The sequence below is a fragment of the Equus quagga genome, chromosome 13, assembly GCF_021613505.1.
Source record: "Equus quagga isolate Etosha38 chromosome 13, UCLA_HA_Equagga_1.0, whole genome shotgun sequence".
In the NCBI taxonomy this organism is placed as follows: Eukaryota; Metazoa; Chordata; class Mammalia; order Perissodactyla; family Equidae; genus Equus; species Equus quagga.
This window is the reverse complement of record NC_060279.1, coordinates 2,688,319-2,711,241: the sequence shown is the minus strand read 5'-3', so window position 1 is coordinate 2,711,241 and position 22,923 is coordinate 2,688,319. Positions and strand designations below refer to the sequence as shown.

Sequence of the window (22,923 nt, the reverse complement as noted above, 5' to 3'; positions counted from 1 at the left end):
TTACTCAAGCAGTCATTTGGGGCCTGTGCTTCCACATCAAACAGGCTAGGCAAAGAAATGCATTCATACAAGATCGGGCCCATGTGGCTTAGGATGGAGCTTCAGCGGTACAGCTCAGGGCTCGGCCTTCCCCTCATTGCCAAACCTCCAGCAGAACTCCCACACTCACTTTCTCCCAGGGTTTTCTGGAGAAGGTCATGCTTGGCTTGCAGCTTGGTGATGAGGTTCCTGCCCTCCAGGTATTCCTTCATTTTCTGTAAGGGAGGAGGAGGAAAAAGAGCAATAAGCCTCCTGAAGAAAAAAAAAATTACAGATGCCCAGCTGTACAATGCCCTTTTTAAGAGGGTTTTTGGTTTCTGACTCAAATTCCACCAGGTCCATTTTTTATTTCTTTAAGGCCCTGAGCATCTGGGAGCCGCTGATTTTCATGGTGGATTAGTATCCCGATCTATGTTTCCTGGGAGCTCCATATAGGCCAGTGTCAGAATCTGTCTCCTAGAACCCCTCCCCCATCTCTTCCAGTTCCACCAGAGAAGAACAGGAGGAGTGGATGGATTCACCGAGCCCTGGTCTTCTCGGTATGAGGACACACACCCGCTACTTGTCACCTCCACTGACATCCAGGCCTGCCCGGCCCCACCCAGTGTGCATTCCATCACACCAGGAGCAATGCCAAGGGCAGGCTCAGCCCCTGCCTCAGCTGCAAGCCCGGCAGCAGAGCATCTCTGTCTGAGCCATGTCTTAATCAGCCTCCTCCTCTATTTTGCACGGAGTCTTGGTGGAAAGCTTGGGATTTCTAAGCACTCAGGGCGGGGCTGCCAGCCCCCACCTGCATGCACACATACTGGTGCCTCCAAACACAAGATGAGGTTATGGAAATTCCATCCCATCTGCTCTAACAGTCAAAATACAATTGCTGTGCTGCATTTTTTATCTGACCCCTCTCAACCTTTGTCTGCCCAATGAGCGACTATATGTCCCCAGGGACAATTCACCAAATTTTCAAAACAACCTTATGGTCTATTATTATCATTATCCCCATCTTACGGATGAGGGCTCTGAGGTCTGGAGAGATTTGTTGCTCAAGGTCAAACAGTGAGAGAATGTTAGAGCCAGTATCCAAACATATGTAGTTTGACGGTACAATGTGTTCTCCTGACCATTATGATAACACGCTCTATCCACTGTGGTACAGAGCAGGAGAAGGAGAGAAGCAGAACAAAACTTCATAGTATTAATTCTTTATATATGTGTAGCAATGTACAAGTCTTCAGAGCACTTCAACACATTCTCTCATTTGACACTCAGGATAACTCCGCACGGCACATTAGGGAAGACATCATTATTTCCTTATTACAGATGAGAAGACGATGCTGGAGAAGGGAGTGTTAAATAAATTACTACTCTTGTGAGCCAGGACGTGGGGGTGCTAGGCCTGGAGCCCAGGCCTTTGGACTAGACGCTCTGCCCGCCAGCCCGTCCTGGGATCTCAGTTTGCCTCGGCTGTCTCCCGATGCAGGGCTTCATCCGCTGGCTCAGGGGTCCTCGGCCCAGGAGTAAACTCAGGCAAAATGGCAGTGTCCCCCAGAGCGTGACCCGGAGAGCACGGGGATACACGACACAGCTGAGGGGGTAAGTGGATCAGACATTTAAATTGTAATAGTTCTTTCTTTTAATGCATTAGGAAAAAAGTATAATTATACATCAAGCCTCTGATTTTATGGCTATTACCACTTAGGGTGAGGGCAGGAAGAAAAGGTGACAAACTGTAGTTACTTTTACTCGGTACCTTTCTATACAGTGTGAACTTTTAACCAAGAGCGCGCTTCTCACTCTCGTGGAAAACAAAGAAAAGAAGCCTGCTTTCTCTGACACGCACCTCCTGGCCTCCGTGCTCATCCAGACACTCCTGTGCCTCCCTCTGCAGTTGTCCATGACGGCACTTCTCACACAGACCGTTACTACTCACCAGCCTTTCTCTCTCGACTGCCTCCTCCCTAGGGTCAGACCACAGCACCCATCATTCTCTGCATCCTGATGCTTGGTACTGTGCCCAGCACATAGGAGACACTCAATACGGTAGTCTCCCTTATCCATGGTTTCACTTTGTGCAGTTTCAGTTACATGCAGTCCAGAAATATTAAATGGAAAAGTCCAGAAATAAATAATCGCAAGTTTCAAATTGCACACTATTCTGAGTAAAGTGATGAGATCTGGCGCCATTCTGCTCTGTTCCCCCCGGGCTGTGAAGTATCCTTTAGATGGATCCCCAACCACTGACACCGTCTGCTCCTGACCCAACATCGACGGGGTCATGGCTCGAGGGCCCTCCTGACCTATCATCAGAAGGTCAGCAGTGGCCTAGCGCTACACACGATGCCAACTTCACCTCACTTAACCTCATCTCGCAGGCGCCGTATCATCTCACGTCATCACAGGACGAAGGGTGAGTGCAGCACAGTAAGATATTTTGAGAGCGAGATCGCATTCACACAACTTTTTTTTACAGTATATTGTTATAATTGTTCTATTTTATTATTAGTTATTGTTGTTAATCTCTTACTGTGTCTAATTTGTAAATTAAACTTTATCATAGGTATTTTGTATAGGAAAAAACATAGCATCTGTAGGGTTTGGTACCATCCAGGGTTTCAGGCACCCACTGGGGGTCTTGGAACATATCCCCGCGAACAACAGGGAGCCTTCCCTGGCAGTCACAAAGCCAGCCTCTAAGTGTGCCCCGATACTCTAAATTACGTATAAGACAAGCCCTAGACCAAATCGTCTCTGTTGCTTTACTCTGCTCCTTTGTGCTTTTGCATGAGAACATTTGCATGAAAATAGGCTCCCTTGTCACCTTCCCCTTTCCATCTGCTCCAGCTGCCAGCTCACCTGCTGTCACCCTTCCTTGGGTGATATCCTAACCCCCACCGATGCCTAACTTGGAACAGTGAGGCCTGGAACAGCATTTCAGGGCCCAGAGGTGAGAAACCTGCAGGAAATATCCGCTGCTGACATCTGAGCCCTCAAAGGCCCCTCTGTGGAGGGTTATCCCAGGAGACTCTAAAGGTCTCCTAACGAGGAAAAATTCCCCAAGAAAAACCGTAACTGTTACAAGACCAGACTGCTCAGAAAACGGCCAAAATTCTGAAAGGAGACGGATGCAAATTCCTTCCTCTCACTCATGTTTCTACTTGTGATTCCAGAAATATTCTTTCATTCACATTCACAGTTCACTAGTTAACTCTGGCTGTCACTCGATGAACCATTAAAATAAATAACAATCTCATAAAGGGGTATGATGGATTACCTTTGCAGCTTCCATTAAATCCTGAAGGATCAAAAACTACATCAAGGTTGACCTGCATCCCTGAAACTGGAAACAGTGGTTGGAAGTTTTCCATCCAGGTAAGCTGGGTGTGGGAAGGCAAAGGCAGCCTAGAGTTCACAGGCGTGTTATTTACCAGGGTCCTACCCTGCCCACAAATACGCACTCATCTGTTTGAGAGAGAAGCTGCCAGAAACACCCTGGCCTCTACCGGTGGAAACGAGTTAGAAGACTTCAGGTGCTGCTGACCAGAACACGCCCAGAAAGGAGCCAAGACATCTGACGGTAAGGGAAGAAAAGGTGGCTTTTTGGTGATTTCTGGAGACCAGGGGGCCAGGAAAAGAACTGTTTATGTGTTATCTCAAAATCTCTTCCCTGGGCAGTAAGGGTGAGTTTCCTTATTTAAAGCATGGTCCAATATGAGGCAACTCATTTCAATTTCATTCCACTCCCGGCACCCTGCTCCCCTCACAAACACGCCAAAGTATAGTGATGGCCCGGAGTCTTTTTCAATGGAGGAGAAAAGAGAGGGCAGCGTTCTATTCTAGATCACCAAAATAAAATCAAATTCCTAAAATACAGTCTGACGGGTGCCACGCATCTCCTCCAAACTTCGCACTCAGTATTATCAACACTGAGAATTGCTTCCAAAAGGAGGAAGGGAGGCAAAGCGTCTATTGAGTGGTTTTGCTTTTGTGCTACTGTGAACCTTCAGTTCAGTTTTTATGATCTCGTTAACGTATTTCTTAATAATTCCTAATTGGTCATTAACCGTGAGCACTGGGTTTTATTTATTGAAAAATATTACTGTAACAGTTTTTCTTTCTGAGCCCTCCCTGACAGACATTTCAGTTGCAGTAAAATGAAAAAGCCTGAGCTGGCATATTCCAGTCCTACCACTTACTAACTCTTCTGACATTGGCCAAGCCACTTAAGTCCCAGAATCTTCGTTTCCCCATCTGAAAAATGGGGATAACATCTTTTTCACAAGGTTGTTGAAGATGAAATAGGATAACAAGCATGCCTGTGACTATGAGCACGGGATGTGGCAACTAGCAACCGGGTACTCAAGTCTTCCATACTCCTGAGCCACCTGCTCAATTAACCGAAAAACAGTCCTTCCCTAAACTGCTCTGCTTTGTGCTAACACATGGGACAGCTGAATCAAAGCAGGTTTCTGGCCTTTAAAAAAATAGTAAGAGGGGCTGGCCCGGTGGCACAGTGGTTAAGCTCGCACGTTCTGCTTCAGCAGCTCTGGGTTCACCGGCTCAGATCTCGGGTGCCGATCTACATACTGCTTGTCAAGCCATGCTGTGGGCATGCTGTGGCAGGCGTCCCACATGAAATAGAGGAAGATGGCACCGATGTTAGCTCAGGGCCGGTCTTCCTCAGCAAAAAGAGGAGGATTGGTGGCAGATATTAGCTTAGGACTAATCTTCCTCAAAAAAAAAAAACCACTAGTAAGAGGCGTGAGAATATTTTCAAATTTAATTTTTCAATACCTCTTCCCTTTCAATACAGTCTTACCATGGAAGTAAAAAACTCACGGACTTTGCTTATGCCATAGATGTAATCTGTGTGAACCCAAGGCCACAAGTATCTACCGCAGCAAAGGGGCAGGGTGGGTAGAAGAGTGAGCTATGCCTAGTCAGTCCCGTGCCCAGAGACACACAGATGTCATTATTGTGGCTGCTTCCCCACCAGCCAGGCACACTGACATTTCCCCTCCTCCCCATCAATTTTTAAAGCAGGAAACAGCTGTCAGACAGAATATATAATAGTGCAACCCTTTAAACAGGAGTCTCTTTCCCCACTTCAACTGACAGGGCAGGGCATTCACTCATTTGTACCTGCTTAGCACATGTTTGCTGAGTGCATGCAGGAGAATAACAAGCTAAAATAGGGCGTGGACCACAGTTCCAAGTCTAGAGATTGAGAGAACTGCCCACTGGCCAAGGTACCATCTCCTCTCCTATTACCCTACCCAATTCTGCCCCTGGGACTTCAGGCAGTCTAGCTTTGTTTATCAGCCATAATCCTTAACCCCTTCCCCATTCCATCCCTGTACAAGGAAATACTTAGGAGAAGTGCCAGCCTTATAAAGCTTTGACCATCCTTGTCTAAACAGTGACCATTTCTGCCCATGAACAGTGAATTCGTCAGATAAATGATGGTACATCCAACCATGCAATGAATTTCTGTGCCATTAAAACAGGAGACAGAAATTTCAGGACTAATATGAAAATAATATCCAAAGTAAATTAAGTGAAAAAAGCAAAGGGCAGTATGAGTGGTATACTTCTATTTATTTTATTTCATTGCATTTCTAACGTAATTCTACTGTGTTAAAGGGTATGTCAGTGGTAGTCTATGCACAGATCTCTGGAAGGTCAGAGAAGAAACTGGTTTCAATCACTGGCAGAGAGGAGGCGAGGCGGGGGTCAGGGATGGGTAGAAGCTTGGCATTTTTCTGTATGCTCTTTTGAAATTTTTGCACCTTTAAATAAATCTATTTTTTAACAATCACAGTGAAAAACGGCAATGGGGAAAAAAGTAGACTGCTGATTGAGTATCATAGAAGATGAGTACACAAAGCCAAGGAGATCAGATGGGGAGGTGGGTCCTCACTCAGGGCAGAGGAGAGGAGGGGCCTTCCTTCCCCTGGGCTTCTGCAGGTGCAGAGAGAAGCCTGCGGCCTGACACCAGGAGCCCAGAGTTCTACTTTCAGCTCCTGCTGGGCTCCCTGGGAGCTACTCATCCTCTCTAAATTTGAGATTTTTTTTTTAAACTTTCAAATGAGAAGGTTTTGTTTAGATGAATTTTAAAAGTCACGTCAAGTTTTAAAATTCCATGATTATTTTCCTAGGACTCCCACAAATGACTGACCTTTATAGGTCATGCTTCAAATTTCCAACTGATGTCATCTGGGTAGATCGGTCAGACAAGCAGAGAGCAGTTGGGAAAGCTTTCCCAGCAGCCCTCTGGGAGCCCAGGCACCCACCTAGCAGTCAAAGCCACAGCAAGGGCCCTCTTCCCCACTTTCCAGAAGAAGGGAGGAGCTTCTAGGATGCACCCTTCTGACGTTTTTGAAGGGCACAGGGAAACACACGGGCAACATTTGTGGAGGCGACAGACTGAAAAGCACGCCCGCAGTTGTGCTGGTTTGTATGGTTGGCAAGCACAGGCAGCCATCCTGTTTAACACGCACACCCCTGTCCCTGAATGTCCGTTTCACCAAAAAAAAGTCCTTTTATCATGAAATGAATTATCTGACACATTCCAAGCACCAGTCACGAAAATGATGAACTCTCCTGTAAACGCGTTACTAGACAAGCCCAGACAAAAAACTTCCCTCTTAGCCAAGGAAATCTGCACACAATTTCGATAAGTAGCACTACGGCCACAAAAGACAGGAAATGGGTTAGAGGACATCAATGCATTCAGACAGAGGCGAATGGGTGGGCAGGATCTGAGAGGTCACCAGCTTGAATATGGTCATCTCTGCTCTTACTAAAGGTCAACTTTGAATACGAATGTTATAGCTTCATTTAAAGCCAAAAAACAATCTGACAGTCTTAGATACAGATTTTTATTCCCAAAATTTCTTTTTTAAAATTATTATTATTTTTTGTGAGGAAGATTGTCGCTAAACTAACATCTGTTCCAATCTTCCTCTATCTTATGTGGTATACTGCCACAGTGTGGCTTGATGAGTAGTGCTAGGTCCACGCCTGGGACCCGAACCTGTGAACCCTGGGCCATGGGAGCGGAGCGTACAAACTTAACCACTATACCACCGGGCTGGCCCCGAAAACTTCTTAGTTAATCAAACAAATGGAAATCTTCTGCAATGTAATGAGATTGGGTCACTTAAGTAGTGCGATATCTAAGCAGTCCAGACAGACCAGCCAAACAATCCTATTATTAAAAGCCTCTGGAGTCCTCAACAAGCTCCTGAGATAATGCAGCTTGGGGTGGCACACAGCCCTCACCACAGGCAAGTTCTCCCAGCGTCCTCCGCGGGTTTCTGCACGCCTTTAAGCCTTAGCACACGCTGCTCTTTCCTCAAGGAGTGCCCTCTCCTCTCGATTCACTGCCTGGCTCACTCATCCTTCAAAATCACACACAAAAATCACTTTGTGTGTGATGGGTCCCCAACTCCATTCATCCTGGTTGCCATTCACGTACAAGTGCATGTATGCATTTAAAAAATTTTATATATATTTTTTGATTACAAAAATCAATCTGTCATAACAGTTTAGAAATACACAAAGTAAAAGTGAAAAGTTCCCCCTTCACATGCCGGGTCCCATCGCTCCCCTCTTCACTGGGCACTCTCAGCATTCCCAGTGTAAGCACAGTGTCGGGCACACAGTGGGTCCTCAATAAACAACCAATGAGTAATTTAACGTCAATAAATAAATTAATAATGATGATGTGATAAACTTTCGGCATTTACTGAGTACAAACAAGGAGGTGTGCTAAATATTTTACAAAAATTAATGAAGGAGCCAAAATGTCATTCCATTCTCTGTACAGATTTTTGTATTTTACTCATAAATAAATTTGAAGATTGCTATAATTAAATTACTTAGAAAAATATTAATCATTTGTTAAATGAAAGCAGATTATATGTTCAGATATGTGTTTGTTAATGCATAGAAAAAAGACTGGAAGGGAATATATCCTAACACTATTATTTCTAGGTAGTGGGATTATGGATGATTTTTATTTTCTTCTCTTTGCTTCAAAATTTTACATAATAAGCATGTTTTGTTTTGTATAACAAGAAAAAACGTTATTTTAAAAGAATAATACTGTTAAATCACTCCCTCTCAACAGTCTTCTTCAGGATAAAAAATAATCTGAATTCTGAGCTTAACTAAGTAAAAAACCAGATTTTTTTTTTAAAGATAACAAATCACTAGTATTCTTAACAGAGAAAGGGCAGTGTTCAAAGAAGAATTAAAGAAATTGTTCTAGTTGGAGGAAAAATTCAATTTACTGCATGCCGACTGTATTTCTTGACTGAAAAACAAGTTAATTCCTCTCATTCAGAATCAGTATGAATATTCACTGGCTATATTTCATCTCACATCTGCAAACTTAATTTCTCCTTTCTTGGTCATCAGAAGATTAGGAAATAAATTTTAGTTCAGGCAATAAATCCTACTTGGCAAGCTCAAAATAACTTAATTATCAAAAAGCAGCACCAAAGACCAGCCAGCAACCCTCCAAAGGACTGTTAACACTACTTAAAAAAAAATGGGTCCATCTGTCTAAAAGAAGACTGGGAGATACGTGAGTGACAAAATACAACATTCTAGAATTTTCTGCAAACCAACAATGCTGCACATTACCTGCCGCTTTGAATTTTAGCAGTAATCACGAAAAAATAATGTCCCATCAACAAAAATTATAAAATAACGTCATCACGTCAACCAGAAGAGACTACAGACTTTAAAAACAAGATATGTGTTAGCCAGAATATTTGGATGTAGTTCCCAAGAACCAAGAGATGAAGTCCCCCTTTCATGATCCCCTACAGCTGAGAAGGAAACCTTCAAACAGAAGCCTACTAGCTGCTTAAAAAATTCTTAAAAAAGAAAATCTTCTTGGTCGTGTGCTTGGGAGCATTCTTTCTCTTGGAGGTCCCTGTCAGATAGATATGATTTGTAAATGTTTGTGCCTTTAAGTGTAGGTATGGTCTCTGAATACGCCCAGATCCAAATCCAGGATATTCAAAGACTGTCCTTCAGACAATTGACAAAGGACTCTGGGTTCCAAATCTCCCCCATGTGCTGCAGTGCCCAAAGATGATCTTTAAAGGCCACTGAGCTCCCTCACCGTGAAATAGAACTGCTCTGTCTCTTGCTGGTTGGCTCTCCTCTTGGCGATGCTGGGCTTGCTCATGAAGGTTTCTGAGACCGTGGACTTGACGGACTCCATGGAGTTGCTGTACTGGAAGCAGTCAGACACGTCAAAATCCTCGACAGTCACAATGTCCTGGATGGTCTGCAGAGTGGCCTCCATTGTCTTCTTTACCTGCCACGACAAGGGTCAACATAATGCATGAGGAGCAGGCTGCAATACCGCAGGAGATGGAGAAGCTGGGAGAAGTGGGAGAGGAGTAGGCTGAGGAAAGAGGGAGGGTGCTGTCACAGGATGCAGCTCTGCTTCCCATCAGACGATGCTAAGTGACTGATAAACATCACATGGACTCTGTTACAGGGTGCTCCTCTCTCCCGTGAGGACATAAAAGCCACCACCTGCTTCATGCTACATATTTGACCCAGCTCTTTTATTTAATGTTTACTTTTTAAATTTAATATCAGCTCTTGGCTCTAATGGAAGTGCTAAGGGAGAGAGAACGAAACAAATCCAAACCATCGCCATCATATAAAGAGCTCGTTAAAATGTAAGATGGGCTAGTCCTGCAAAGCCCCAGGTTCTGTTTTGTGACCTTCAAAGAATCGATGAGCTTGTTTCCCCATTTGCAAACTAAGTGAGCCACCCCTAGTCCTTCTGGATCTCAGCAAAACTTACTGAGATGCCAGGTAACTTGAAATCATGAGGGCTCAAAAGAAAGGAGCTGAATAATCAATCATACTGCCCTTTTGAGTTGGTTGTTGAAAGCCCAGAAGAAAGCCACTCTTTTCTAAGAGGACGGAGATGTTTGAAGTGTCAAAGTCAAAGGCCTCTGTTTGTTTGAAAATGCTGGAAAAAGCCAAGCATGAGGGGGTGGTTTCAGAGACACAATATTGTTCACACAGCTGCCAAGTGCCATTTTGATTAAATGTGTAGTAGAAGGGGGAAAAAAAGTATTTTGCAAAAGCTCAAAATAGAGCTCAACCTTTGGCAATGCAAGAGTCACTTCCTGGAGTTCAAGGGCAGGATGTAGCAGAGGGGGAAAATCCAAGCCTACATTTGGCTAGGAAATGTCTGCAGCAGCCCGGACATTCTCTGCATGCTCCTTCCACCTGCTCCCAGATGGGCAGCAGCAAGAGGTTTGCTGGGGAAACTCAGAGGATGGCTCTGAGCCTCCTAAGCAGGAAACTCACCTCTTCATTCTCAATCTTCAGGGTGGATAAGCGAGACTGCAGTTGTTGGCATCTCTGGACCAGCTCACTCTGGACAGGCTGCTGGGCACAGAGCTGGGAAGCCTGCCAAAAGCAATACTAGGTCAGGAAGAGGACACAGTTCTTTCGGTGGTTCCAGAGTCCCGTTACCGCTAATAAAGCTATACATATTCAAGCTGTAAGGCTCAGTTTCTTTGTTAAAACAAAGTCCAAAGCCAAAGTGTGTGGACCTCCTCCAGGACCAAACAGCACAAGGAGGGAATGAGAAGTGGGACCTGTTTGGAAAGACCAGGTCTCTCTTTTTGGAGCCCACCTGTAGGCTAGTGCTTGGCAGGGGCAGGTCTACACCGGGTCTGTGGCTCCATGGAAGTGGGAGTTAGGCCAGAGAAGAGTGCCTTGGGCAGCCCCAGCTCCAGACACACAATGCTTTGGCACAGTGAGGATTTCCTGCTGGAGGTCCAAGTGGCCGCCTCTCTGACCCCTCCTTCATCTCCCTTCACACACCAGAGCAAAAGCAGGAGAGAAGTGGGTCAGGAGGCTAACCTGCCACTGTCGGCAGCAAGCATGTGCTTATAAATCTGGGCCGTGCCTGAGAGCTCTGACTCAATCAGAGAAAGTGTGAAGCCAGGAACAAGTCCACAGGCTATGCCAGGAAGCCCTAGAGGGCATGGAATCTGGTGGAATTTGGCATTTTCAAGGAGCCATCATTTTATTCCAGGTCTCCACCAGATCTGTCTGGGGAAGAAGGCTGCGCTTCCCCCAAGGATCACTGTCAGCAAGCTTTTCCCTGTGTGAAGGGATGGCTGGGCCTCTGTCTCCTGATGAGGGCATGGCTATAGCCTGGGCATGAGGTCACCCACAATTCCAAGGATGACAGACGAAGAACAGAAGGCTGGCAGATTGGAAGCAGTACTCGCGTGGAGGCAGCTCCTGTCACCTTGCCACCATGTGTCCCATAGCCTCTTGTCTGTAGAGAGACATCTGGAGAGAACTGGCCCCCTTCTTCCCCAGCAATGAATGGGCACATCCACATGCCCAGATCACTCTCTTTCTTGAAAAGACAAAACCTCTCTTCAAATGGAGGGGCTGGAACTTGACCTTTTCCTCCACTGGCTTTTAAGTTCCCAAATGACTTGACCTCCTCCCCCGGCTGAGAGGCTGGCCTGAGCCAGCTCTCAGATCTGGAGAGCTGACTTCACTCTGGCTCTTGGATAAGCAGACACAATGGAGAAAGCTCGGTGGCCAGGACGGGTTAGCGCCAAGAGTGAAACTCTCAGGCTGTCTGATGTCACCGGTCAGGCATCCAGAGCCCCACAAGCCTCTGGGGGCACCAAGAGTAGAGCCAAGCGCCTCCTCCTAGTACATGTGAGAGTGCTTGGCATCAATTCATGTGCAGAGCACCCTGGAACACCAGTCAGTGTGGAGCCTTGGCCAATTTCAAGGCTTCTGGTCAAAATGCCACCAGTACTTTGGCCCTAGTTCAAGGACTTCCAGGCAGCTCCCTCTTGTTGCCTCTACAGTCTACAGACAACCCATAGTGATGGGGATAGACTAGCTGCACGGACCAAGAAGGACTCGGCCTCTCATCTCTCTTCATTTTCCACTCATATGTCAGCTAGGCTGGAATGTGGAACCTTTGCAAGATCTAGGACTGGGCCTGGTCCCTACCTGGATCAGCCGCTGATCAGCTATACTGCACAAAGGGAAGGCCTCAGTAAAAGAGTGAACTATTGATTTTTAAAGTAACCCACACCTAGCAGGTAAGAATTGTGGGAAAACCACCTCCCTTACTGTTGCCTTAAGAAGCAGCAGAGCTGCTGATGCATGCTTTGGCAGTGGTTCTCTACCGGGGTGCAAGGTAATGCATTCCAGCTGTGTTCTGGAGGATGGAAATGAGGCTCTGACAGAGAGAGGAGGGGGCCTGAGCACCCAGCATTTGGATTCCCCCTTTATAGAGACAAGCTGTTTGGCTCAGAAGGCAACTCAGTCAACACCAGAAAATGTATTGCTCCACTCAGCTGGTCCCCAAGTTCCAATGATTCTTGGGAAGGAATCTCAGTGACAGCTGGAGAAGGGGCTTGGAAGGCAAGTTGCGCCAGAAGCCAGGGCAGGTGAGGAATGGGACTTCCTGGGGCTTGGTGACACCCCTTCCCCCTACTCTAATTGCACATGCTGCCATCTCACTTCCCCATCTGTTCAGACACTGACATTTCCTAAGCCACAGCAATGGAAACAAATTGTAAATGGTTTGGTTTTCCCCAAGAAGGAGAGAAAAGAAATCAACTTCACATTTTTGTCTTTAGGATAAAAATGTCCCACTCTCCATAGTGGCCTATTGATGACAGTGAATCCTCTGGTACACTGAACAGTTGTCATTCTGGAGCAATGCTTTCCAAAGAGAGTTTGGACGCTAACCCTAATGGAAGTACCATTCCTGGTGAGAGGACATTGTTGTTTTTTGGTCACCCAGCATCTGCCCCTCCTTCTTCTGGTGACTTTGGTCTGACTGCCCTCTGGGGGAACCTCCTACTCCGAAGTCAGGCCACTGTGCTTTGGATGGGCTCTCCTCAACTCAGGGATGGAGCATGTGACCTCGGCATAAGCCCATTAGCCAACTGCAGATCCCCAGCCACAGGGACTGGCTCAGGGATAAGCACGTCACCCAATCAGACCAAGGAGACACAGTGAGAATTTTGTGGGGGCTTCTAGGAGGGAAAGCAAATATCTTTCTGTTGGATTTCAACCTACAAGGAGATAAGGCTGGAAATACAGTCACTTTGCCCCAACGGGATTAAGAGCCTATCTGAGAATGGAGCCAACACACAGCATCTTGAGCAGAGAGAGAAGAACTGAGTCTTGATAAAATTCCCTAAATCCTTGATAAAATTCCTAAATCCAACCATGCCTGAGGATCCATCCTGAGCTCCTCTGTTACCTAAGCCTATACATCCTCCTTCGGATTTAACCATGAGGTTACATGGCGGCTCCTACCCACAGGAATACGGCTGACGCTGATTTGTATGCACAGCCACCAGAAGTGGAACCACAAGATTCAGAGTAATGAAAACCAAGGAGCCTCTTGTTCCTCTCACTTTAGTTTATTTAGGTCCTTCTGGTTGCAGTCACTGAAGGCGAAAAGTCCAAACAAGGGCCCCCTGCTTATGTTCCCCTTCCTGGGCAACGAGCATCAGCCCTCAGGATGACACCTTAGCTCCTGTCCTTTCTGTAGGTACCCATTCCTTTCTGTTGAATACCCAAGCAAAATTGCACCTCTCATTTAATCTTCTAAACCCAAGACAATAGGATCCTTCAGAACTCTGCCAAACGACAGAAGATCACATCGTTACCTGCTTGGCCCTCCCCCCCGTCAAAAGCCCTTAGTGTCTGGCCCCATCTCAGCTTTCATTTCTTCTAGCCTTACCACTGGGAGGGCCCCCCCAACTCCCACTGCCACTTTCCCTTTCACCATACTGACTGGTTAGCAGTTTTTAGAACACACTTGCTGTTTTTCACCCGCTTTGGTCCTGCTGGTCCCTTTGGGAGCCCCTATGCATGCTTCTAACTTTCTCTCCACTCACTGTACTGTAAGCTCCCTGAGGGCTCTAATCTCCAACGTCTGCGGTCAAGCCTAGCAGACAGCAGGACTCAGTAGCTGTTTGCTGAATGAGTGGAATGCACTTCACCCACCTGACAGGAAGCCAGCCCCAGGCCTCGCTCTTCCCACAATCACGCGGCCTCAGTGCAGTGAATCTCCAAGTGAGCTCAACCCCCTTGGAGAGCGTGGGAATGGGAAGAGGGCCTCACCATGTCCCCCATGTGGGGCTGGAACTCAAACTTCATAGGTGGGCAGAAGACACTGTTGTACATCTCCATGAGGCGCTGCTTGTCACTGGTGGCATCCAGGTTTTCTACAGCATTCTCGATGGCGTCCAGACCCTCGTGTTTGGACTGCTCCAGATTCAACTCAGCAGAGAGGAAGGTGCGTAGCGCCCGGTTCAAGCTAGCGTGGTAGCCCAAGTCACAACACTGCTGTGGGAACGAGAGGGCATGTGAGCAAGCCATGGACAGCCCCGAGGCTTGGGAAAAGGGGAGGGCAGCCCCAGGGAGATTTGACCAAGTCAATGAGACTGGCTGTGCAGTGAGAAGAAGGCTGACACTCTGACTTCCAAGATCTGGGTGAGGTTTCTCAGTTCTTGATTCTCAGTTCAATGGTTAAACACACCCTAGAAGACCATGAGGTGGTTAGAAGGAAGAAGGAAGGAGACTCATTAGGAAGGAAGGAAGAAGACTCCTTAGAAGGAAGAGGACTCATTAGGACAAAATGAAATGATTTCATTGTGCGCTGTGTAATGCCATTCGGTAACTACAAGAAGAGCTGAAAGTTAAAGGGAATCCTCTTCTATTTTGGAGTTTCTCTGGGGACACCATTGTAACAAAATTCAATAATAAAAATACAGCCTGCCATTCCCTGGGGGTTACTGCGGTTAAGTCACTACATACCAACCCATCCAGACCATTTCAGCATTCAGGGACCAGAAATCAGAAGTGCTACAAGAGCAGTTAATTTACACAAACTCAGAACTCTAGGTGGGAGAAGAAGAGCACAGGGGCTGACTGGCGGTCATCACGCCCACCAACTCCCCACGCTCTAGGCCAGGCCTCAGCTGCAGAGGAGGGTTACTGCACTAAAGCCCTGGCCCTAGAGACACTGCACTCGTAAGACTCAAAATTTCTAAATGTAAGTCTTACTGAAAAAATTCAGATCATGTAAAGGATTCAGATTTTCTAAAGCAAGATGGAAAAAAAGTGGTGTGAAAGAGGCAATAGTACAAAAAAAGCAGCGGCATGGGAAGTCAAGCGACCTCGGGAAAGCCACTCCCCATCCTCGAACCTGTTTCCTCGACTCTGAAATGAACACGTTTGGCCAGGTCAGCGGTTTTCAAGCTGCAGACCAGAACGCTGAGGCTCCGTGCCGCCGCTCAGGCTGCTCTCGAGAAGGGGGTAAAAGAGCAGCCCAACTAGTAGGACTTGGAGCCTCCTAGCCCTGCTTCAACCAAACCAGCTCTGCTCTGTTTTCTATTTAATATATTGGGATTCTATGTAAGGTCTGGTTTGAAGAAAGAATTCTTCTGCTAGAGAAAACGTCTAAAATACTTGAACTAAATGTAATTCCTACGGCTCTCCTTAGCCATGGCATTCCCTAACTCTATGACAATACTCCCCAGCCCTCCCAAAGGAAGCAAAGATCCAAATTCCTCGGCCATCCACTCTCCTCTCTACTGCTTAAGCAGCTTTGAGATCCAGCACCTGAGAAGAAACGCCAGAGAAGAACCCATGGAGAGAGTAAGACCGTCTGTCTCAGTGCCATTTCATTCCATAAGCAGGCATCAAATTAACTCTTCCCCCAGCTTTCTCCCTCATCACGAGCACACTGGAAGCGGCCGCTACTGGGGAAGCAAAAGCACGTGACGAGCCTGCTCCTCCCAGCATCTGACGAGAAGCTCAGCGACAGAGTGCCTGCCGGGTGGGGCTCTGGGTCCAGCGCCAACAGGCTCTGGCAGGTGCCTGGCTGCAGCGGAAGCACAGCAGTTACAGCCTAACTCCAGGCGGAGGATGGAGAGACATTAAATTCAGTTGGGAGTGAAGAGCAAATGGAAGCTAGACAAAAGCAGCTGATTGGGAGGCTGCACGTGCAGGGCCCCCTCCCCGGGAGATACTGGTCTACCCAGGCTGTCCTTGAACCTGTAAACTTTCCTGACTAGCTCCGTGTAGACCCTGATGATGAACCCTATGCCTGTAAATCTAATGAACAGAAGTCACACCGCCCACAGGGCTGAGCAAGGGCGTGCGTGTGTGATTTCAGTGCAGGAGAGAATGAGGGGGAGGCAGGGCGCTCCTCAGAACCTTGACATATTTTTGGTACCTCCCCATTCCTCTCCATTCTCACTGCCTCTACTCTAATTCCCATCCTTACCATCTCATACCAGTGCTGTCTACCTTACTGTCCTAAATAAGGCTTTTATTACGCCACTCCCCTGCTGAAGAAACTGTAATAGCTCTCATTTTTTTCTAAAGGCAAGTCCTCAGTTTGGAAATTTAAAAATGCCCCTATTTACTAAGTGTGCTTACTATACGCCAGGCAGCATGCTAAGTGCTTTACGTACATCTACATTTAATCCTCATAACAACCCCAATGAGGTTGGTATCATCTTAATTTTCCAGGCTAGAAAGCTGAGGCTTAGTGACGTTAAGCAAGGTTAACAGCCAGAACAAACTGGAATCTGTCTTCAGTCTGACTGCCTAACATCCTCTCCCTCTATCTTCTTTAGACTCTTCTGCTCTAATCCAATGACATACTGTCTGTTTAGGGTCGAGTACTGGAAAAATGTAGCCTCAAATCAGCTGTGTGACTGTGAGCAAGCTACCTAACCTCTCTGAGCCTCAGATGGAGACAACATCAGCCTCAGAGGTTGTTGTGAGGCTGATAACAGGCAACAAATGTACATATATCTGGCCCCACTCAGACACTTACCAAACCTCAATCATCAATATTCCCAAATCCATTGACCTCTGCCCTCCAGCTGCCAGCATTCTCTCTGCTTGAAACGTCTCCCACTCCTCTCACTTGTTAGAATTGGACCCAATCTTCAAGATTCAAACCAAATCCCCAGCCTCAGGGAAGCCAGCCAGTCCTGCACCCCTGGCATATATTGATCTTGACGCCCACTCAGAACAACACTCATCTGCAGCCCCCATGTGACACAGAACACTCTCTATTCTGTGACTCGCCATTTCATATCACCCCAACGAGAAGGCAAACTTCAAGGCGGGCAGGGCCAGTGTCATTCCTTCTTTGTGTCCCTCACCATTAGGCCTTGCTCACAGCAGGCATTTAATAAACATCAGTTGATTGATTGCTGCCAGAAGTACAGATTGTAGCCTGTCAGGAAATAATCCACTTGGGCTGAACACTGATCTAAGTCAAGTGGGTAGATGTGGCCCCTGAAGCCTTTTGCTGTGCTTACTCTGAACAGCTATGGCAGGCGGGGAGCTCTCTCGGGCTGGCTCACTACCTCTGTGACAGGGCTCTTCTATAGCTTCTCTGTGCCAGTGAGGGAGGTCTGACTCACATGCCCTCTGGCTCCTTCCCGCCTCCATCAACCACGGAGACTGAGAACTGGTTTTCTAGAGCCTCAGCTAGACACAGATCAGCAGGGCCGACAGCTGGAAACTGCAGCTTTAGCAGAGAAGCAACTTCTGGCAAGGCAGGTGAACGAGATTTGAATATTCCATCCGTGTTCCCAGGAGAATCCCAGTGAGTAGAGGCACAACATCATTTTGCTCACAATGGGGACAAAGTATGCTTTCCATGGCTTCCGATGAGTTCTGTGACCACGCTGGGCTCCCCTGGCCATTTCTGGGTTATATAAATGTTTGATGAAAACTCTCTCAGGGGAAATCAAATTTGTATAAGAATTTAATGATAGCCCATCCAGATGTGTGAGGACTTGAGTTGACAGCTCATTAACCCTTTACTAGCTGATATCCCCCCCCACAGACTCTAGAGAAGGCCTAAAAAAATATGTGGGTGTTTCCTAACCCCCTCTTCAAGTCCACACAGAAGAGAAAAATAACTGCCCTTTATATGTAATTTCCTCCTGAGAAAGCCGAGCTCCCCCGCCCGACTTGGGTACACACACTGTCACAGATTTTCTCCCCACGTACGGAGCACTCACACACTCCAGCTACGCGTGAGGATAACGCCCTGTTCTTCATTCATCCATCTGCTCCTGGATGGAGAGAGCCACGGGAGCACAGGGGAGGAAAGTCACATTCCAACGAGCCCACGGTTCTTAGACTCTATCAAGTCTGCTCAGAATGTCTTTTTGGACTGAAGTCAAGGTTTTCCTGGTGTGTGTGTCAGATGCCTCATGTGGATTCCCACAGTCCAAGTTTAAATCTTATACTGTCTTATAAAAAGAAGTCAAAGGCTAGTCCTTGTACAAGTCAATGTACTGGCATCAACAAAAATAACTTATTCTCACTTATCTGCAATACCTTGAGCACACGTTAAGCTCCAACACCACCAGGAAGGAGGCAGAAGAGTGTACATAACACAGATGGCAATAGATTGGAACAAGATTCGTCCCGTGTCTTAAAGCACGTTCTGGATACTGTCAAGATCAGAATGCCAAGGTACCCAGGCTCCCCACTCACTTCTGCTCTAACTGTTGGTTCACTGCCCAAAGCGTCCTTTTGGCCATTTTTACTCCATAGATCAGCAAGAAAAAGGAAGAAACTACTGATAGGTGCAATAACATGGATGAAGCTCAAAAATATCATGCTGGGCAAAAGGAGCCAGGTACAAAAAGTATACACTGTCTATGAGTCCCACCTTTGTGAAGTTCTGCAACAGGCAAAACTAATCTATGGTGAAAGAAATCAAGGCACAGTGGGTGCCTTGGGCGGGGGATTGACCAGGAAGAGAAAAAAGGAACTTTCTGAGGTGGTGGACATCTTCTATATCTTGCTAGAGATGTGGGTTACAGGGGTGTCTGAATTTACGACAACTCTTGAAACTAATAAAAGTTCAGACACTGTATGTAAGTTACATCCCAATTAAAATAGTATTAAAAGGCAGCAAAAGCAAAAAAATTTTGGCTTGAAAAATCATCCTCTTCCTCCTCCTTCTATTCCTTTCTTCCTTCAATGAACATACCATGTGCTCAGCTATGTATTAAGCACTATACGTGTGTGTATGTATGTATCAAGGCAAAGAGAAGACTTTGCTCCTGGCCTCAAGGAGTTTACGGAGGAGACTAAAAGACCTTCCTCTGTTCCTAGTGCAGTGGCTCTCACACTTTTTTTGACTTCCAACTCACAGTGAGAAATATATCTTACACAGTCACACGCACACGCACATCCCCATGAGTGTGCAAGAATGTATACAAACTTAACAACAGTTTCACAAAATAAAGCTTAACCCTACAGTGTGATGCCCCCTGCTATTTTCTTTCCTATTCTGTTCTAGTCTGTTCGATTCTAGTCTAGTTTATTCATTAAAAAAAAATAAATCAAGCCCATAAAAGTGATTTCATGACTCCGCTAAGGGATCATGACCTATGGTCTGAAAAACACTGTGTTGGAGACGTGTGCTCACCTTCCGGGCTGCAGTTAGCCAGAGACGTAGAGGTCACCTGTCTGCATGTGTACAAACACCTACAGGGCAATGACTATTTGATTCCTTTTGCACTCCTCATGTTGAGCACAAAGTCTCATCCCAAACAAATACTTACTCAACATTTGTAGAGCAGAATAATGTTATCATCCTTTTTCTTTTTTAAGAGTTATTAATCTGTCTTCACCTCAGGAAAAACGAAAACAAGAAAAACAACAAAAAACCAAAATAAAACAAGAGCAATTTTACTATCTGTGTGGCTTAGAATGCTGCCAATGTGGACTTGCTCACAGAAACCTAGAGCCACGCCCTGGCTGAGTACTAAGGAGGCTGGCAGACTTCTTTTCCATGGCACTTCACAAGGCAGCCTGTGAACACAGGCTCTTAAAATACTTTTTTTTTTTTGAGTAAGATTGGCCCTGAGCTAACATCTGTTGCCAATCTTCCTCTTTTTGCTTGAGGAAGACTGTTGCTGAGCTAACATTTGTGCCAATCTTCCTCTCTCTTGTACGTGGGATGCTGCCACAGCATGGCTTAAAGAGCGGTGTGTAGGTCTGTGCTGGAGATCCAAACCTGTGAACCCTGGGCCACCGAAGTGGCACATGTGAACTTAACTACTACTCTGCTGGGCCAGCCCCAAACTTTTTTTTCAAATGATGAGAATAAGGTGCAAAATAACTTGCTTCTTGACTGATTTTAAAACACCTTCTCACATCTGGTGGAGGGTCTACGGATGGTAAAGGCAGTGACTGACACAGCAGTGGTCTCTCTCTTCCCCTGAGGTCAGCATTTAGTGAAAGGAGCTGGCAAGCTGCCCTGGGGGCAAAAGAAAGAGAATAGGACCAACCAGCAAAAGAGGTGTGCTGGGGCTGGCCCGGTGGCGGGGCAGTTAAAGTGCGCATGTTCCGCTTCGGCAACCCAGGGTTCGCTGTTTCGGATCCTGGGTGCGGACACGGCACCGCTCATCAAGCCATGCTGTGGCAGGCGTCCCACGTATAAAATAGAGGAAGATGGGCACAGATGTTAGCTCAGGGCCAGTCTTCCTCAGCAAAAAGAGGAGGAATGGTGCCAGTAGTTAGCTCAGGCCTAATCTTCCTAAAAAAAAAAGAAAAAGAGGTGTAGCATCCTGCACAGTCTGATTTTTTACTGAATGTGAGACAAATAGTAGTAAGGGAGCATAAGAAAGAATGGATTCCCTCCCCATGCTGAAAACTGGCCTCTCTCCCAACAGTGAGGAACTGCTCGTCTGAGGAGAAGAGATCCTGTTTAGGGCTCTGACCTCCACTGGAGGACAATGTTCAGGTTGGTGTCAACCAGCAGAGAGGACAGGGAGGTGCCTGGACCGGATCAGGGCTCCTCTTACCAGTGAGACAGAGCCTCAGAGGGCATCAAGAGGCTGGAGCCTACTGAATCAAAAATCCCCGGCTGGAGGGAGACAGCAAGCCATATTTCTGAAAAGTTCCCCAAGCAACTCTGATGTGAGGTCAGATCTACACATCAATGATGTAGTCCAATCCTTATTTGCCAGAGAGAGGCGGGGGAGAGGGGAGACCAAGCAGAACTCCAAAACATTTCAGTGAGAAGCCCCATGTTACCCAGTTATGTAACAACGAATCTCAGAGCAGAATCCCACATGATGTTGTGAAGTGGGGCAGGTTTGTTCGTGGAGAAACCAAGGCAGGCAAGCATGCAAGGTCTGGCCACCCACTGAAGCCAGAGGCAAATGTCAGGGCTCAGAGGGGAGACGAGCCGGGAGACACCTGAAGCCCTGGAGACTGGGGTGCTGATGCTGAGTCAGCTGGCTCCAGACCCCTCACTGACGACAGGAGGGAGAGGTGAGAAAGGGTGTATGTATGCAGCTTCAGCCAGGACCGGCTCAGGATCTGGGTCAGACTGGGGCCTGCAGGCGAGGGGGACTGCAAGACTCAGCTCGAAGGTTTGAGGGGAAGAGGCCAGAGAAACAAGGGCAAAGCTGACGAAAGGCCAAGGACAGAAAGCTCAGCCCTTGTGCCTGCCCCATGCAAAACACATGTGCCTGCTCTCCTGCTTCTCTCAACATCTTTGCACCACATACCAAAAAGCACAGGCCAGACGTCAGGGGCATCTGGATACCTCCTGGCCAGGGCCCTAATTTGCACTGTGACTTCAAGCAGGGACCCTCTTGACCCATAGATTCCTCATCTACAAACTGGGGTCGGTAATACCAATACAAAAGGGTGCTATGACAGTCAAACGAGCCAATGCCGAGGAACGTTAAGCACTAGTGAAGGTGAGGCATCGCATTCTAACCTTTGAGCTCTTGCCACTCCTTCTGTGTGCAAGTAGCTGATGGAAGCGAATACTTCCTGGGAATATTTCTTCTTTCCAGAAGAACCTAGTAGTTATGAGCACGGTTTTAGTATCCAGACCTGGATGCAAATTTTGCCTGTCACTTATTACCTGACTCTGGGCAAGTCATCTAAACTCTCTGATTTTTACTCTGTAAAATTGATAATAATGCCCTCTTTCCTTCAGGATTTCAGTGAAGACTGAATGAGATAGAGCGTACAGAGCTTCACCTGGGCCCTGGGCCCTGGCGAGCCCTGATGGATCATGGCTACCACCTTCATAACTGTTCTCAAAATGCCCCGAGATGCTGAGCAGCACGACCGGAGAACGCCTAACCAGATCTCCGAAACCAGGCAAGAGGGGCTCTTGGGCCTCCGGCTTTAAGCACTTACATCAATAAGGTCGGACAGGTCGTGGATGTAGTACTTGAAGACAGATGCGTTGGTTGCCTCCAAAGCCAGTAAGTACTCATTCCGGGCTTTAATGGCCTTCAGTTTATTCTCCGTGTACTTGGCTTGGCGCTGAAAAGGGAACAGAAGTTAATTTTACTTTTTTTTTTTAAAAGGGAGATTGTTCTCTAAAAGATGAAAGTACAGTACATTCAAGAACCACAATTGTGCTGCTACTCCCTATGTGCGTCTGCCTTAAATTGGGTTCTAATTCTGTTTAATGAGATTCAAGGGCATAATGTAGATCAATCCAGGAAAGGTTAATGAGCTCCCTACTTTGGATGTGTGTCCCAATTTAGTTCTATCTGCAAATACCATTCTCCGTCCTGGCACCACCCCCACAAAGGAGGTGTCACGACATCTGCCCTGAACACCTGACATGTGAAGCCAAACCCTAGGTCTACAGTCCCCTCCAGGCTCGAGAAAGGTGGCTAGGTTTCTGATTTATCTGCTAGGTGAAAAACTGGGAGCCACATGGCCAAGTTCTTCCCATACCCAGGATTTCTTCTGCAGTAGATAGCAAGGACTCACTTTTGGTCATTAGGCACTAAAGGAACCCAG

At 46.8% G+C, this 22,923-nt stretch overlaps 1 protein-coding gene across 13 annotated transcripts in view; it reads right to left on the bottom strand.

The window, feature by feature from the left end:
• SRGAP2 (SLIT-ROBO Rho GTPase activating protein 2) overlaps positions 1–22,923 on the bottom strand; it is a 236,592-nt gene that overhangs the window by 42,724 nt on the left and 170,945 nt on the right. For 10 of the 13 annotated variants that reach the window (XM_046680828.1, XM_046680830.1, XM_046680832.1 and 7 more), the window contains 5 exons: positions 22,306–22,434; positions 14,212–14,436; positions 10,390–10,491; positions 9,176–9,373; positions 170–254 (listed from right to left, as the gene is read on the bottom strand). In XM_046680828.1, the coding sequence (XP_046536784.1) occupies positions 170–254; positions 9,176–9,373; positions 10,390–10,491; positions 14,212–14,436; positions 22,306–22,434 (739 nt within the window). The remainder of the gene's footprint in view (positions 1–169; positions 255–9,175; positions 9,374–10,389; positions 10,492–14,211; positions 14,437–22,305; positions 22,435–22,923) is intronic. The other 3 variants (XM_046680829.1, XM_046680833.1, XM_046680836.1) reach the window with 1 other exon arrangement.